This window comes from Macaca fascicularis, chromosome 14, assembly GCF_037993035.2.
Source record: "Macaca fascicularis isolate 582-1 chromosome 14, T2T-MFA8v1.1".
NCBI lineage: Eukaryota > Metazoa > Chordata > Mammalia > Primates > Cercopithecidae > Macaca > Macaca fascicularis.
This window is the reverse complement of record NC_088388.1, coordinates 112,989,219-113,002,142: the sequence shown is the minus strand read 5'-3', so window position 1 is coordinate 113,002,142 and position 12,924 is coordinate 112,989,219. Positions and strand designations below refer to the sequence as shown.

At 52.5% G+C, this 12,924-nt stretch overlaps 1 protein-coding gene across 11 annotated transcripts in view; it reads right to left on the bottom strand.

Moving 5' to 3' along the window:
* The window catches only part of ZBTB16 (zinc finger and BTB domain containing 16), a 197,119-nt gene extending 184,516 nt beyond the window's left edge, over positions 1–12,603 (bottom strand). For 4 of the 11 annotated variants that reach the window (XR_012423712.1, XR_012423718.1, XR_012423716.1 and 1 more), the window contains exons 1-2: positions 12,435–12,603; positions 7,743–9,100 (exon numbers count right to left, since the gene is read on the bottom strand). Coding sequence is in view for 5 of the 11 variants with exons in the window: in XM_005579695.5 (XP_005579752.2) it covers positions 7,743–9,010 (1,268 nt within the window). In the remaining 6 variants the exon portion in view is untranslated. Of the gene's footprint in view, positions 1–7,742; positions 9,101–9,478 lie in introns of all 11 variants that reach the window. The other 7 variants (XR_012423717.1, XM_045370983.3, XR_012423714.1 and 4 more) reach the window with 5 other exon arrangements.
* Positions 12,604–12,924: the final 321 nt, after the last annotated feature.

Genomic DNA, 12,924 nt, shown 5'->3' with positions numbered 1-12,924 from the left:
TTCCCTCGGCCCATCTGAGAATGTGAAACTGATACCCACCTTACAGGACAGCTAGAGGGCTTACGGAGATGCTGGCTGTGAGTGCACTTAGCACAGAATCTGACAAGTAGCAAGCACTCAAAACAATGTCTGCTGAGTCCACATTTTAGAAGCACCCTGCACTGACAGGCAGGCCAGGAAAGGAGCTCTGGAACCCCCGACACCCACAAGCCCAGCCCCAGGACCCCCATCAGTTAGGTGGTATCTGTGCTCCTCTGTCATAAGCACAGTGATGTGCACAGGCGACAGGACACCGCGTCGGTGAGCCTCCCCAGCACTTGGACCCGATGGCAGTGGAGTAGTGCCCAGCTAAATTTAAACGAGAACTGGAACGACTCACCAGGCCTCAGGTCAATGGGACAAAGAGTACCCTGGCCACCAGAGTAAAGAGATCAGCTTCTGGGGAAGACGCAGATGCAGTGTCTCAGACGCAAACATGAGGTGCCCGAGGCAGCCGTTTTACAGCACTGTACGGATCGACACCTATGCGGAAAAACGGTCTCAGGGAGAAAGCAGGATCTGGACCAGCATGAACACATTTTTCACCCTGCACGGCTAGCATGACCGACTTCACACAATGACAAGAAAAACACCTTAGCAAACACTTAGGGGGCACTGACTTTGTGCCGCCATTCCTCACACAGGATAAATGTTTTCTGATGAATCCTTGTAACAACCCAATGAAGTAGCTACTACCATTGTTTCTATTTCACAAATGAGCAAACAGGGCACAGAGAAGTTAAGTAACACAACCACTGTCACAGTTAGTAAGTAGCAAAATCAGAATTCTGACCTGGACAGTCAAAGTGTGCATTTCCTATCTGTAAAACGTGGGGCTGGGGGAGAGTCGTAGCAAATCTCTTACCACTTAAAGAACTGCCAGAGAGTAAGAGCTTTCATCCCAGGCACCCAGCCAAAACAGAAGAGAAAATCTTTAGTTAGGGAAAACGCAGAAACCCTCCTCCAATGGACACACTGAGGCACACCTGCATTCATTTAGTAAGACTCTAAGTCGTATATACTTGGACTTTCAGCAGGACTTGCTTTAAATTAATAAAAAAAAAAAAAAATTAAAGTGATTGGAAAGGTTTCTCTCCTGAATTAGCAAGAAATCAAAGAGCTGTGAATAGAATTTGATTTTAACAGTTGAGGATAATCACTATTTTAAAGATTCATAATAGTTTTCCTAGCACGAGCAGGAGGAAAACGTGTTGCTAAACTATAGCTTTCTCCCTCCCAGCAATTAGCAGCTCCATCCAATAGTGACGGCAAATTAAAATGGAACTTCTCACTGAGATGAAAGAGTGGGCAACTTTCCTCCATTGAAAACAAAATAAAGGAAATCATCTTCAAAAGTTCCAAGAGTTCAGTCTAGATCCCAGATGGCTCAGTAACCCTAAGCAGGTTAAAGTATTTAAAAAAAAAAAAAAGTCAGAACACACAGAATCAAATCAAACTGACCCCCTACTTAGCTGGCAGAACTGCCAATCCAGATTCCAAAACAGCAAAATTCAATTAACCAAAAGGACTTCATGAAGATATAAGTGGGTACACAAAGAATAAAAGAATTTTTTAAAGAGTTCAACAATCCAGAAAGAGCTCACTGAAGTGCCTAGTTTTAAAACGAAGAAGTTAAGGCTCACGATGAATAAAACGATGTCAATGGTGACAGAGCTGAAAAATGCAGAGCTGGGTCTAGACCTGGCCTCACCACTACAAAGCCTTCTGCCATCTTCCTATCTTCACAACCAACAACTTCTCCAAAAGACCAGATTTCCAGGAGCCCAGGAGATTGTAAACTTAAGTTTATCATCACCCCTAAAAAGGATACTTCCTGGAAACAGAAATGGATTCAAAAAGGATTTTGGCAAATCTGTGAAAGACAAGGCAGCCATAAATAGCTACTAAGAGAAGCTGGTATACACCTGACCTTTAGGATTGACGTCAAGGAAGATGGCTGTAGCCTCCAATGGTGGTGTCTTGGGGATGGTGTTGGCAACCAAAGACTAGGTCAGATGGATTTGACCCAGAAGAGCAATGCTCATGTTCTTATATGGCCTGGTGCAGAGCGCCCAGGACTGTGAATTAGAAGGCAAGCTGAGTGCCTGGTTTTACCCATTTATAGCTGTGTGACCATGGGCAAGTCACTTACTTGCTCCAAATCTCATTTTTCTCATTTGTCAATAGAGAATGATAATCGTTCACAATCCCTTATCCAAAACCTCTAGACGACCAAAACCGTTCAGATTTTAGAAAGGTACTCTGACACCTATCATGTTTAACAGCGCCAGCGGAGTCTAGGGCAGCACTCTGTAATCAAACACATTAATATTTTTGCAGCAAAACATATGAATATTCAAAATAAGCAGGATAAATATAGCCTCACGTCAGTTCAGATCAGGTTTTGCCACTAAATGAGTTTACTGCAAACCTTTTAGTTTTCAGGGCTTTTCAGACTTCATTATCACAGATATGGAATTACGGACCTGTACCCCCTCAAGGAAGGCTGTGAGGGCAAGAGAGATAAAGTCATTAGAGGTGCTTTGCAAAGAAGAAAATGCTGCAACCGATCAAAGGTATTATTAATACTATTGCTGCGGCTATCATTGTTCTACAGTATACCCTTTTTCAAACAGAATTTAGTTTGACATCAGAGGTTCTGGACAGGATGATGAAAGAAAACCAAGAGTCTCAGGAAACCTCAAAAATTCCAAAAGCAGCCTAAACCAAGGTCAACACCTGTTGGCCTTCTACATGATCAACCACTAAATACAGAGCAGCTGACCATCTGAGAGAGCCCAAGGCCAAGGGCCAGGCAGAACTCTGATATCTTAGCCCCATGGCTCATGCACTGTAGAGCTGGCTCCACAAAGCCTCTGGGAAGGGCTGTACACATGGATCCAGAAAGCTGGCTCAGACATTCCCTGTGGTTCCTGAGAATCCCTTCAAGAACCAGGCAAGAGGCCAGGTGTGGTGGCTCACACCTGTAATCCCAGCACTTTGGGAGGCCGAAGCGGGCAGATCACAAGGTCAGGAGATCAAGACCATCCTGGCTAACATGGTGAAACCCCATCTCTACTAAAAATACGAAACATTAGCCGGGCATGGTGGTGGGCGCCTGTAGTCCCAGCTACTCGGGAGGCTGAGGCAGGAGAATGGCGTGAACCTGGGAGGCACAGCTTGCAGTGAGCCAAGATCACACCACGGCACTCCAGCCTGGGAGACAGAGCAAGACTCCATCTCAAAAAAAAAAAAAAAAAAAAAAAAACAAGGAACCAGGCAAGAGTTGCGACGATGGTGTCTGTGCAGGACATGCACTGCAGCTGACCTATGTGCTTGTCTGTATAAGATCCAGGGGACCCTGGAAACCAGACCCCATTGTGCTTCTGCTGCACTAAATTCAGAAATACATAAAGACCAAGCTGTATGAGCCACGGGAGACTAGGGACTATAAACGAGGACTATGTTCACACTTAAGTCAACTATACTGTTCCCTGCAATCTTATCGCATATGTACGTAACTCTGAGAATGATCAGGTGCACCTGGCCTGGTTGAGCTGATTCCTAGACCATATCCAGAGAAGCCTACATGCAGAACTGCTCCAGCCTTTCAGAATGAGAAAGGGAGAGTCTAGTGTTCCAGACTCCTGAGATGAGCTTCCCCTCCCTCAGGCATTATCCTCTGTAATGTGGACTCACTGGTAAACATTTGGGAGCCTGAAACTTGCTCCTTCATCTGCCTGCAGAATACTGCTTATCTATCAGACCTTCTCACTGTCCTGACTTCCTTCTGGTTCATTTCGGTAAGTCAGTCCCATTTGATTTACCTGTGTGGTGCCTTTGTCTGATCTTCCCACCCATCCATGACTACACTTGACATTGCATCCATTTTACAGCATGTCATTCCTACAGTGGACGGCTTGTACATCTTGCTGTCTGCTGCGGGAAACGGGATCTACAACTCCACTAAGTTTGATTCTCACTATCTGTTGAGCCAACAGGTTACGCCTCACTCCACACCAGCTTGGCATCAAATCATGGGGAAACCTACCGATGACATTCCATAATAAACTCCCTGCCTTCCTGCCTCACTTAGCAGCAATCTGCCTTCATTTCCTCTCCATTCCCTTCTGCCCCCCACCCCAAGAAGAAATGCAAGGATTGCTAGGTATCTAATCTTTACCAACACTCAGGCCTGTTGACTTAAAAATAAAATAAAATAAACCCTGTAGCCTGTTATTTTATCACTGATATATTTCCAGTGAATGCCACGGCTTCCTGGCATCAAAATCTCCCCTTTTTTTTTTCTTTTTTTTTTTTTTAATGTCTTGGCTTTTTGTTTGTACTGGTTATAGGGCTGTTTTTTCTTCCACCACAGCATTTCTCAGAATGCTGATGGGTTGGGGGGAGACAGAGAACAGTAGAAAAAACGGAATAGCACATTAATCCTGGAGTTTTGAGGGTGAGAGGGAGAAAAAAAGCCTTCCACAAAGGATGTCTAGCTGGGACCCGGGGGGCTGCTGATCTGAGTGAGGGCCGAGCACACAAGAGATTATTTTCTCTCTGATTTCTTTAGACCCCCAAGCTTCTCACCAAAGGCACTGTCCCTGGCTCTAGCTTCTTGGGCTACAGCCGCTGACTTTCCACCCTCAGTCAAAAGCACATCCTTGGCCGAGCAGGGTGGCACACGCATGTAATCCCAGCACTATGGGAGGCCGAGGCAGGTGGATCACTAAAGGCTAGGAGTTCCAGGCTAGCCTGGCCAACATGGTGAAACCCCATCTCTACTAAAAATACAAAAATCAGCCGGGCGTGGTGGTGCACGTCTGTAGTCCCAGCTGCTCAGCAGGCTGAGGCAGGAGAATCATTTGAACCTGGGAAGTAGAGGTTGCAGTGAGCCGAGATCATGCCACTGCACTCCAGCCTGGGTGACAGAGTAAGACTCTGCCTCAACAACAACAACAACAACAACAAAAGCACATTCTTCCTGTCAGCAGACCACATGTGACACCGAGGATTCCAGGGCCAGTGTCTTGCTGTCATATGCTCACAAGGACAGGGACATTCTCTGCACCACCTCACAGTCAACACAACCCCCATGGAGAGTAGCACTGTGGACACTACACACTAGAACTCAGAGCCAGTGAGGACCACGCAGAGATGAGGCCTAAACAACACAAGGGACAGAGGGTCAGTTCTTCACCGCTGCAGTGACCATGTGCCCGTCACAGCTCTAGTGATTTCTGGATCTTACTTCATTAATTCAGCACCAACCCTGTTGACCATCTCCATTTTAAGAAGTGAGTGAAGGCTGGGCGCGCGGTGGCTCACGCCTATAATCCCAGCACTTTGGGAGGCCGAGGTGGGCGGATCACGAGGTCAGGAGATCGAGACCATCCTGGCTAACATGATGAAACCCCGTCTCTACTAAATAATACAAAAAAATTAGCTGGGCGTGGGTGCCTGTAGTCCCAGCCGCCACTGGACTCCAGCCTGGTGACAGAGCGAGACTCCGTCTCAAAAAAATAAAAGTGGTGAGTGAAACAAGGCCCAGAAAGGTTAAATAAGTATCACAGGCTCTCACCACTAAATATGGCCAATTCCACTACCCAGGCTCTTTCAAATGTAACATGGCCAACCCTCCCTCTCTCCCCAGAGGAATGAGGGTCTTGCTGAAGGGGAACTTGGAACTCTCAAGAGAGTGGTATCTTTTGTGGCCCTCTCAGGTAAAGAAAAGCAACCAGGAACCAGGACGTGATGAGAGCCAGAAAAACAATTACTTCCCACCGTACCCCAGTTCTCATAGCACAGAGCCGAAATAATTCACATCCGGAAAGATGATACATAGATCTGGTCAACATTGGGGAGGGGGTTTCCTCTTTAGGAAAGTTTGAGCAAAAACAAACACAACCTCAGTCTATTTCTGAGCGGTAGAAGCACAAGAAGACACACCTTAGTGGCGGTTATTTTTCGCACCCACTGGAAAAAGTCGGCTACGTTTAGCTCTGCCACACTTTCCACAAGGTAAGCCTCTGAGCTGTCGAAGAGGCAGGGTCACAGCAGATTCCGGCTGGGGTGATGAGATCAACTTCCAGATATCCCCACCCCAACCCCTCTCACTCACATCCCCCGTACCTGAACGAGCAACAGGGGAATGGGGGTGAAGCGGGGGAGGTAGAGAATCAGCAAAACAGCAGACCACAGGGTGTGCAGCAAAACCCTGTCATCAATGATAACAGACAGCTGGATTTCTTGACTCCATTCACCTGACCCAGAAACTAGAGGGTAAAATGATGGGCATAGGGTTTATGACAGAGGCAAGGAAAAAAAACTCACTACTGATTCCCTCTGTTATTTACTCCACTTCCAACAAGCAATCTCCAAAACCCTCTGTTCCACAGACATGATCCTCTTCAAGGCAGCAGAGTACCAGGGGGTAAGGACCTAAATTTGAATCCAGCCCTGCCTCTCACTATCTATGTGACCCTGGAAAAGAGACTTGACATCTGAGCCTTAGTATTGTTCCATGTAAAAGAAGGACATTACTGGCCAGGCACAGTGGCTCACACCTGTAATCCAGCACTTTGGGAGGCCGAAGCAGGCAGATCACCTGAGGTCAGCACTTCGACACCAGCCTGACCAACATGGTGAAACCCCGTCTCTACTAAAAATACAAAATTAGCTGGGTGTGGTGGTGCATGCCTGTAATCCCAGTTACTCAGGAGGCTGAGGCAGAAGAATCGCTTTAACCCGGGAGGCAGAGGTTGCAGTGAGCCAAGATCACGCCACTGCACTCCAGCCTAGGCAATGAGCGAAACTTCGTATCAAAAAAAAAAAAAGAAGAAGAAGAAGAAGGAGGACATTACCTATCTCAAAGGGCTGTTGTAATGAAAATGCAACTCATGGAAAGTGCTTAGTGCTGAACCAAACATGTCATAAGAGCTCAATGAATGGTTATTTCATAGAGAAGGAAACGGAAGCCGGAGGGAAGCCAATGCTAGCCTGAAGCGGCATTTAATTCAATGTGAGCAGAGATGGGATAAGAATGAGACTTCACAGGCTGCAAGACCAAGACTCTCATACCCATCCTTTCCCCTTGCATTTAAATCAATTCCCCCTAAATGCATGTGCAGGATCAGAGAATGAGAAGGGAGACAGAGCAAAGAGATTAACTTTCACCAGGAATAAGGTTTGGAACCTGCAGCTGCTCTTGTGGCTTAAGTAGCCTCCAGCCCCTCCCATTCTCCCAAGCTGCAGAAAGCCTGTCTTTGCAGGGACCACTGCATTGGAATCCGAGGACCTGAAACCTAGTAACATGGTCAGATCCAGGGCACAAGAGACCCTCATCCCACTCCCTTTCACCTTCTCTCCATTTTATCAGTCACTCCAAGCAAAGGAGAACAGACCAAACAGCAGAAAAAACAAACAGGAGCCCAAAAGCAAAAAACAGAGGGAAGGGCCTATTAAGAAGCTGAGCCCATGAGTGTCCCCTGGTGCTTTTTGGAAAGATCCTAGGCCCCCTCACTACACTCTAAAAAATCTGCTCCCCTATCCCCCAGAACCTTAGAAGAAGTGTTTTTGTTTTTTTGACAAATTGCCAAGACAGGGGAGTCAGGCCCCTAACCTGGGAGCAGCCAGGGTGTGAAGAAGGGGTATGAGGGCCTCAAGTCCCATATCAGGTGTGGGGCTGGAGCGGGGCCTACCTGTGCTGCTCCACAGCCTCGTTATCAGGAAGCTCGACCCCACACACGCTGCACTGCTCCCCGATGGTCCGGCTCTCTGACTTCATGCCCACAGCCAGCTCCCCCAGCTTGCTGAACAGCTCCCTCTGGATGAAGCCCTGGGGCAGCAGCCCCCCATAGGTGCTGAAGTCCATGGAGACAGCCAGGGCAGGCTGCACGTGGAGGCCAGAGGTCACCGAAGATGGCATGCTCAACACAGCGTCAGCCTTGTGGTTGGGCAACACGGAGTAGATGCCCAGATGCTTCTCAGGCGGGGGTGCTGGGTGCTCAGGTCGGCCAGTGGGGGCCTGGCCAGCCTCAGCTGGGGGTGGCAGCTGCTCGGCACTCTCCTCTCGCCCATAGTGCAGCTCCCTAGCACTGGTGATGACGCTGCTTCGAGTTGGGGTCCCAGGCCCCTCTTTGCCTCTTTCCTCAACTTTGTCCCCCATCCCTCCTGAGATGCTGGACTCAGCTGCCCCAGGGCTGTCCTGGCTGGGCACCTCATCCACCTGCATCATCTCCGTCTTCACCTCAGCCACCCCAGGGTGCCGCCCACCCCCAGCCAGAGTTGGCTCCTCGGGCCCTGCAGGTGGCTGAAGAGCTCCCTGCAGGAGAGACTGTCCTATGGTCATCAAACTGTCCACTGCAGCCTTGGTGGGACTCATGGCTGAAAGACCAAATGAGGTGGAGACTGAAGGGCTCTGGTCCACCATGGGCGCAGGGAGGCTCTGTCCAGCCACACTGGCATACCCACTCTCCTCGCTGGAATGCTTTGAGATGAAGATGTTCTTGAGGTACCGAGCCTTGCGGTCCTCTTCTTCCTCGGCCCCACCGTCGGCCATGGTGGCCTCCGTGTCATTGTCGTCTGAGGCCTGGATGGTCTCCAGGATCTTCAGGCACTGCTCCTCCAGGTACTCGATCTCCAGGATCTCGGCAGCATACAGCAGGTCATCCAGGTCCTCCGCCTTGGCTTGCAGCGTGGCTGTATATGCATACTCCAGAATCTGCTGGAAGGTCTTTGGCGAGAGGAAGTCCAGAGTATAGTGCTGACTGTTGCGGTGGAAGAGGATCTCAAACATCTTGCTGGTGCAGGCCAGCACCGTCCGGTGGGCGTGGAACTCCTGGCTGTCCACCATGATGACCACATCGCACAGAGTCCCGGCCAGCCGCATCTGGTTGGCCTTGCACAGCAGCCCCGTGGGGTGGCTAGGGTTCTGCAGCTGGATCATGCCCATTTTTGTCAGATCCATGGTGCTCCCCTCGGCTCAGGCATGAGGCTCTCTTTCCTTCTGGGCTCTGCGTGGCGGGGCAGGGTGGGCTTCCTGGGCCAATAGAGGGGGCTAGAGGAAAGAAGAGGGGAAGAAGCAAAAGAGATGAGAGAACAAAAGACAAATTCATCAGTGTCCCTAAAAGTAAGAATTCAACCACTACAACATGCCCCCTCCTCCCTGTTGCCAAACCCCTAGCAAGAGAATCTGAGAGATTTTAATTGAAGTAGCTTCCTAGAAATCTACAAATCTGCCTTTCAAGCCCAGGGATGCTGAGAGTGAAAAGAAGGTTCTGCCACAGCAGATGCCTAATTCACTACTCTATGACATCTGTTAGATGAAGTGAAATGAAAATTGTAGTGAAGTCCTGTAAGTCCTCAGCTTTCTCTGTATCTGAGAGTAGGGGCTCCCTAGGCAAGGCCAACATTCATTATGACGAAGTGCACTTACTTAAAATTAGCAAGACTTCAGCCCCTTCCTTGTCAGCTTCACGTCAACCCCCTGGATGTCAAACCTCATCTTTAAAACAAAGTTTTTCTAAACTCTGCCTCACTGCAGGAGCCCCAGAAGCAGAGTCAAACTCATTGGAGGCCAGGAGCCTGTAGTCATGGTCCACAGACATCTATGGACACTGGGCTCTCCTCCACAAAGGCTATCCTCTCACCATCAGCCTTGGCCTCTGGCCTTCTACTATTCTCAGGGCTGCAAAGCACTGGCAGCCCCAAGCCCTTCCCTATCCCTAGGTACTAACAGGCACATACATACAACCCACACACAAACTTAGGTCATTTCTACCCATGGAAGCCTCAAAGTTATTGTATGTATAATCTAAAATCTGCACTGTGTGTATGTACACCAGCCAGAGACAGAAAGAGTGTGTGGGGCAGGGTGTAGTGTCTCACGCCTCTAATCCCAGCACTTTGGGAGGCCCAGGCAGGCGGATCACCTGGGGTCGGGAGTTCGAGACCAGCCTGACCAACGTGGAGAAGCCCCGTCTCTACAAAACATACAAAATTAGCCAGGCGCGGTGGCACCCGCCTGTAATCCCAGCTACTAGCGAGGCTGAGGCAGGAGAATCACTTGAACCCGGGAGGCGGAGGTTGCGGTGAGCCGAGATTGTGCCATTGCGCTCCAGCCTGGGCAACAACAGCAAAACTCCGTCTCAGAAAAAAAAAAAAGCGTGTGTGTGTGTCTTTACATACACACACACACACACTTATATAAGGGGCCGTACCTACCGTCCTGCCCACAACTGGCCGGTGGACAGGAGGATCTAAAAAACGAAGAAGGATGGATCATTAAGGTATGGAGAGAGACCACAGTAAATATGCTCCCCTACAGCCAGGAGCGCTTATGCTGGGCTGGGTGTGTGAACTCCACGTGTGTCCCACAGGCTCCAAGGAGTCTGCAAGTCCTGTGACCAGGGGCAGCAAGGGATGCCGGACATGGCTCAGAGGCGCTGGAAGTGATATTGGCACCAGCATCTGTGGTGTGAGTTACAACCAGTACGAAGGGAAGACAGGGCTGGGAAACAAAGGCCTCTCCCAGAGCCTGTTCGGGATCAATAAGAGGGCTCCTAGACTCCAAACCCCGCTTAACGAGTGTTAGAAAGACCGCGCAGGCCCAGGGCCCTCCCCGTGTCTGCCTTGCAGCGACCAATATTGCAGTGAATGCACTGAGAGCAAGGAACAGCAAGGTCTCTCCCTCACTCTTCGAACACTGCTTGCTTGCCTCCACCCCCAAAAGAAGCTCTATCAGTTCAGGAGCCACCAAGCTCACGCAGAAAGGATTCACAGGACGGCTGGTCAAGACACTTTTGTTGCCTACCCCGGGGTGGGGACGGAGGCCGTCAAGGGTGGGATGAACATTCAGCAGAGCCTGGCCACCGCGTGCTTTCCCGCAGACATCGGGGCTTCTGAGAACTAGGAGGGAACAGCCAAAAGAATGGAAGCTTGGCGCCCCAAAACAAGCCCTTTGGGTCCTGAGGGAAATCGGGGCGCCCACGGGCAGCCGTCTTCCCCACCCGCCGCTCGGCGCCCGCGATTCGGCCGGCGCTGGCTGCAGCGTCCAGCCGGGCGGCGCGGGGAAGAACCGGCGAGAACCCGCCTGAGCTCCGGGGATCGACCGTGCTCTCACACGCCTCCAGTTCCCAGCGACCCCCCACCGAGACTTGGAGACGACTTCAGCAAACTTGGGGAAGCAACTTTTCCCGAGGAGCTAGACGCCTGAAAGATGAAGAGCTGGGCTAGGGACGAGGGAAAGCGAAAGAGACTGGGAAAAAAGGCGACAGTCCGGGCGGGCTGGACTCCGCGGGGAGAGCAGCAGGGAGGCGGACCCGCCCCGCGGCGAAGGGGAAGCACAAAAGCCCCGCAAACGAGTTGTAGGAGGAAAGGCGAGAAGGGGTCTGCCCGCCCTCCCTCTCCGACCCAGGGCCGTGACCCCCGGGAAGCGACCGGCTGGGTCCCCGGCCTCTGGCCAGCGGCGCCAGCGGCCGGCGCGCCCGTCCGAAGCACCGTGCGAGCGTCTCGCGGAGGCGGCGAGCGAGTCGGTGCGGAGCGCTCCGTGCGTCCCAGTGGGTCCGTGGGCCGGCGGGACCCTGCGCATTTCAAGCGCGTGCGGGCGTGTGCGAGGCGCTGTGCGAGCTAGCGGCGGGCGCGCCAGGGTGGGAAAGGCATCCCGAACGCATCAGGTGCAGAGACCCGCACCCACCGAGAGCGGCCGGGAGCGCACGGCGAGCTCCGGTGTCACCGCCGGTCCCGTCGAGAGCCGAGGAGGGCCCGGAGCGCTGGAGACCCTCTGGAGCTTCCCTCCCTCCCCTGCAAAAGGGGGGGATCAAGTCCAATCAATAAAAAGCCCACCACGTTTTTTCAAACAGAAACAAAACGTAAGCAGTCCCAGTCCTGTTCCCCTCCGCCCCCAGATCTACTCGTCAGCTCCTCCGATTCTAGCTTCCCAGCCGGCCGGCGAATAGACACACAAATAAATAAACCACAACCCTATCTCGCGCCCGCGCACCGGTCCGCATACATAAGAGCACCCACGGGCTCTGTTCCTCCGCTGGCCCCTGGCGGTACAAAGCCTCCGGATCCCCGACCCTCTGCTCACGCCCTCAGCCCCCGCAGACCGCTACGCCCCCCACCTCTCACCCCGACCGTGCCCTGGAGAGGAAGGGCTGGGGAGGCAGCTGTGCCCAGGCTGACAGCCGGGGCTCCCCCTTCTAGCCGACCCCCAACCGGTTGCGGCGACGGCTGCAGCGGCAGGAAGGGAACACGCCAAATAAAAAAGGCACAAGCCCAGCGGCCGAGTGGCCGAAGCGAGCGCGCGCCCCCCAGACCTCTCCAGCCCCGGGGAGCCCCGGCGCGCGGCGCTCGCTCGGCGGTGCGCCTCTTCCCGGCCCCTCACTCACCGCAGCCGAGCCGGGCACTGTGGGGTGGGTGTGCGTGCCTGTCGGGGGGTGTGTGCCTGTGTCGGGGAGGGGTGTTGCTGGGGAACTGTTGCTCTCCGTATCAAGGCGGCAGCGACAGCATCGCCCGGCAGTTCGCAGTACCCGCTCTCATCGCCCTCAACTCCTCTCTGCTGCGAGGTTAGCAAATCACCACCGGCTGCTGCGCCTCCGCCGCGTCCCACGTCAACGCCGAGCCCCCTCCCCTGCAAGGCCCCGGCGCCTCTCCATCTTTAGTGCTGGCGGCCGAGCCCGGCTCCCTGCCCACAGCTGCCCCCCTTCCCTCCCCCCTCCCGCGCCGTCCTCGGGCTCAGCCCGCCCACCACCCCGCACTGGCCGAGCCCGCGCGCGCTCCCCGCCCCACCTCTCCTTTCCCCTCCCCTCCCTTCCCCTCCCTTCCCCGCGCTCCGCGCTCCGGGCTTCGCCTGACATCTAGCTGCTGCTGGGGCGCTGG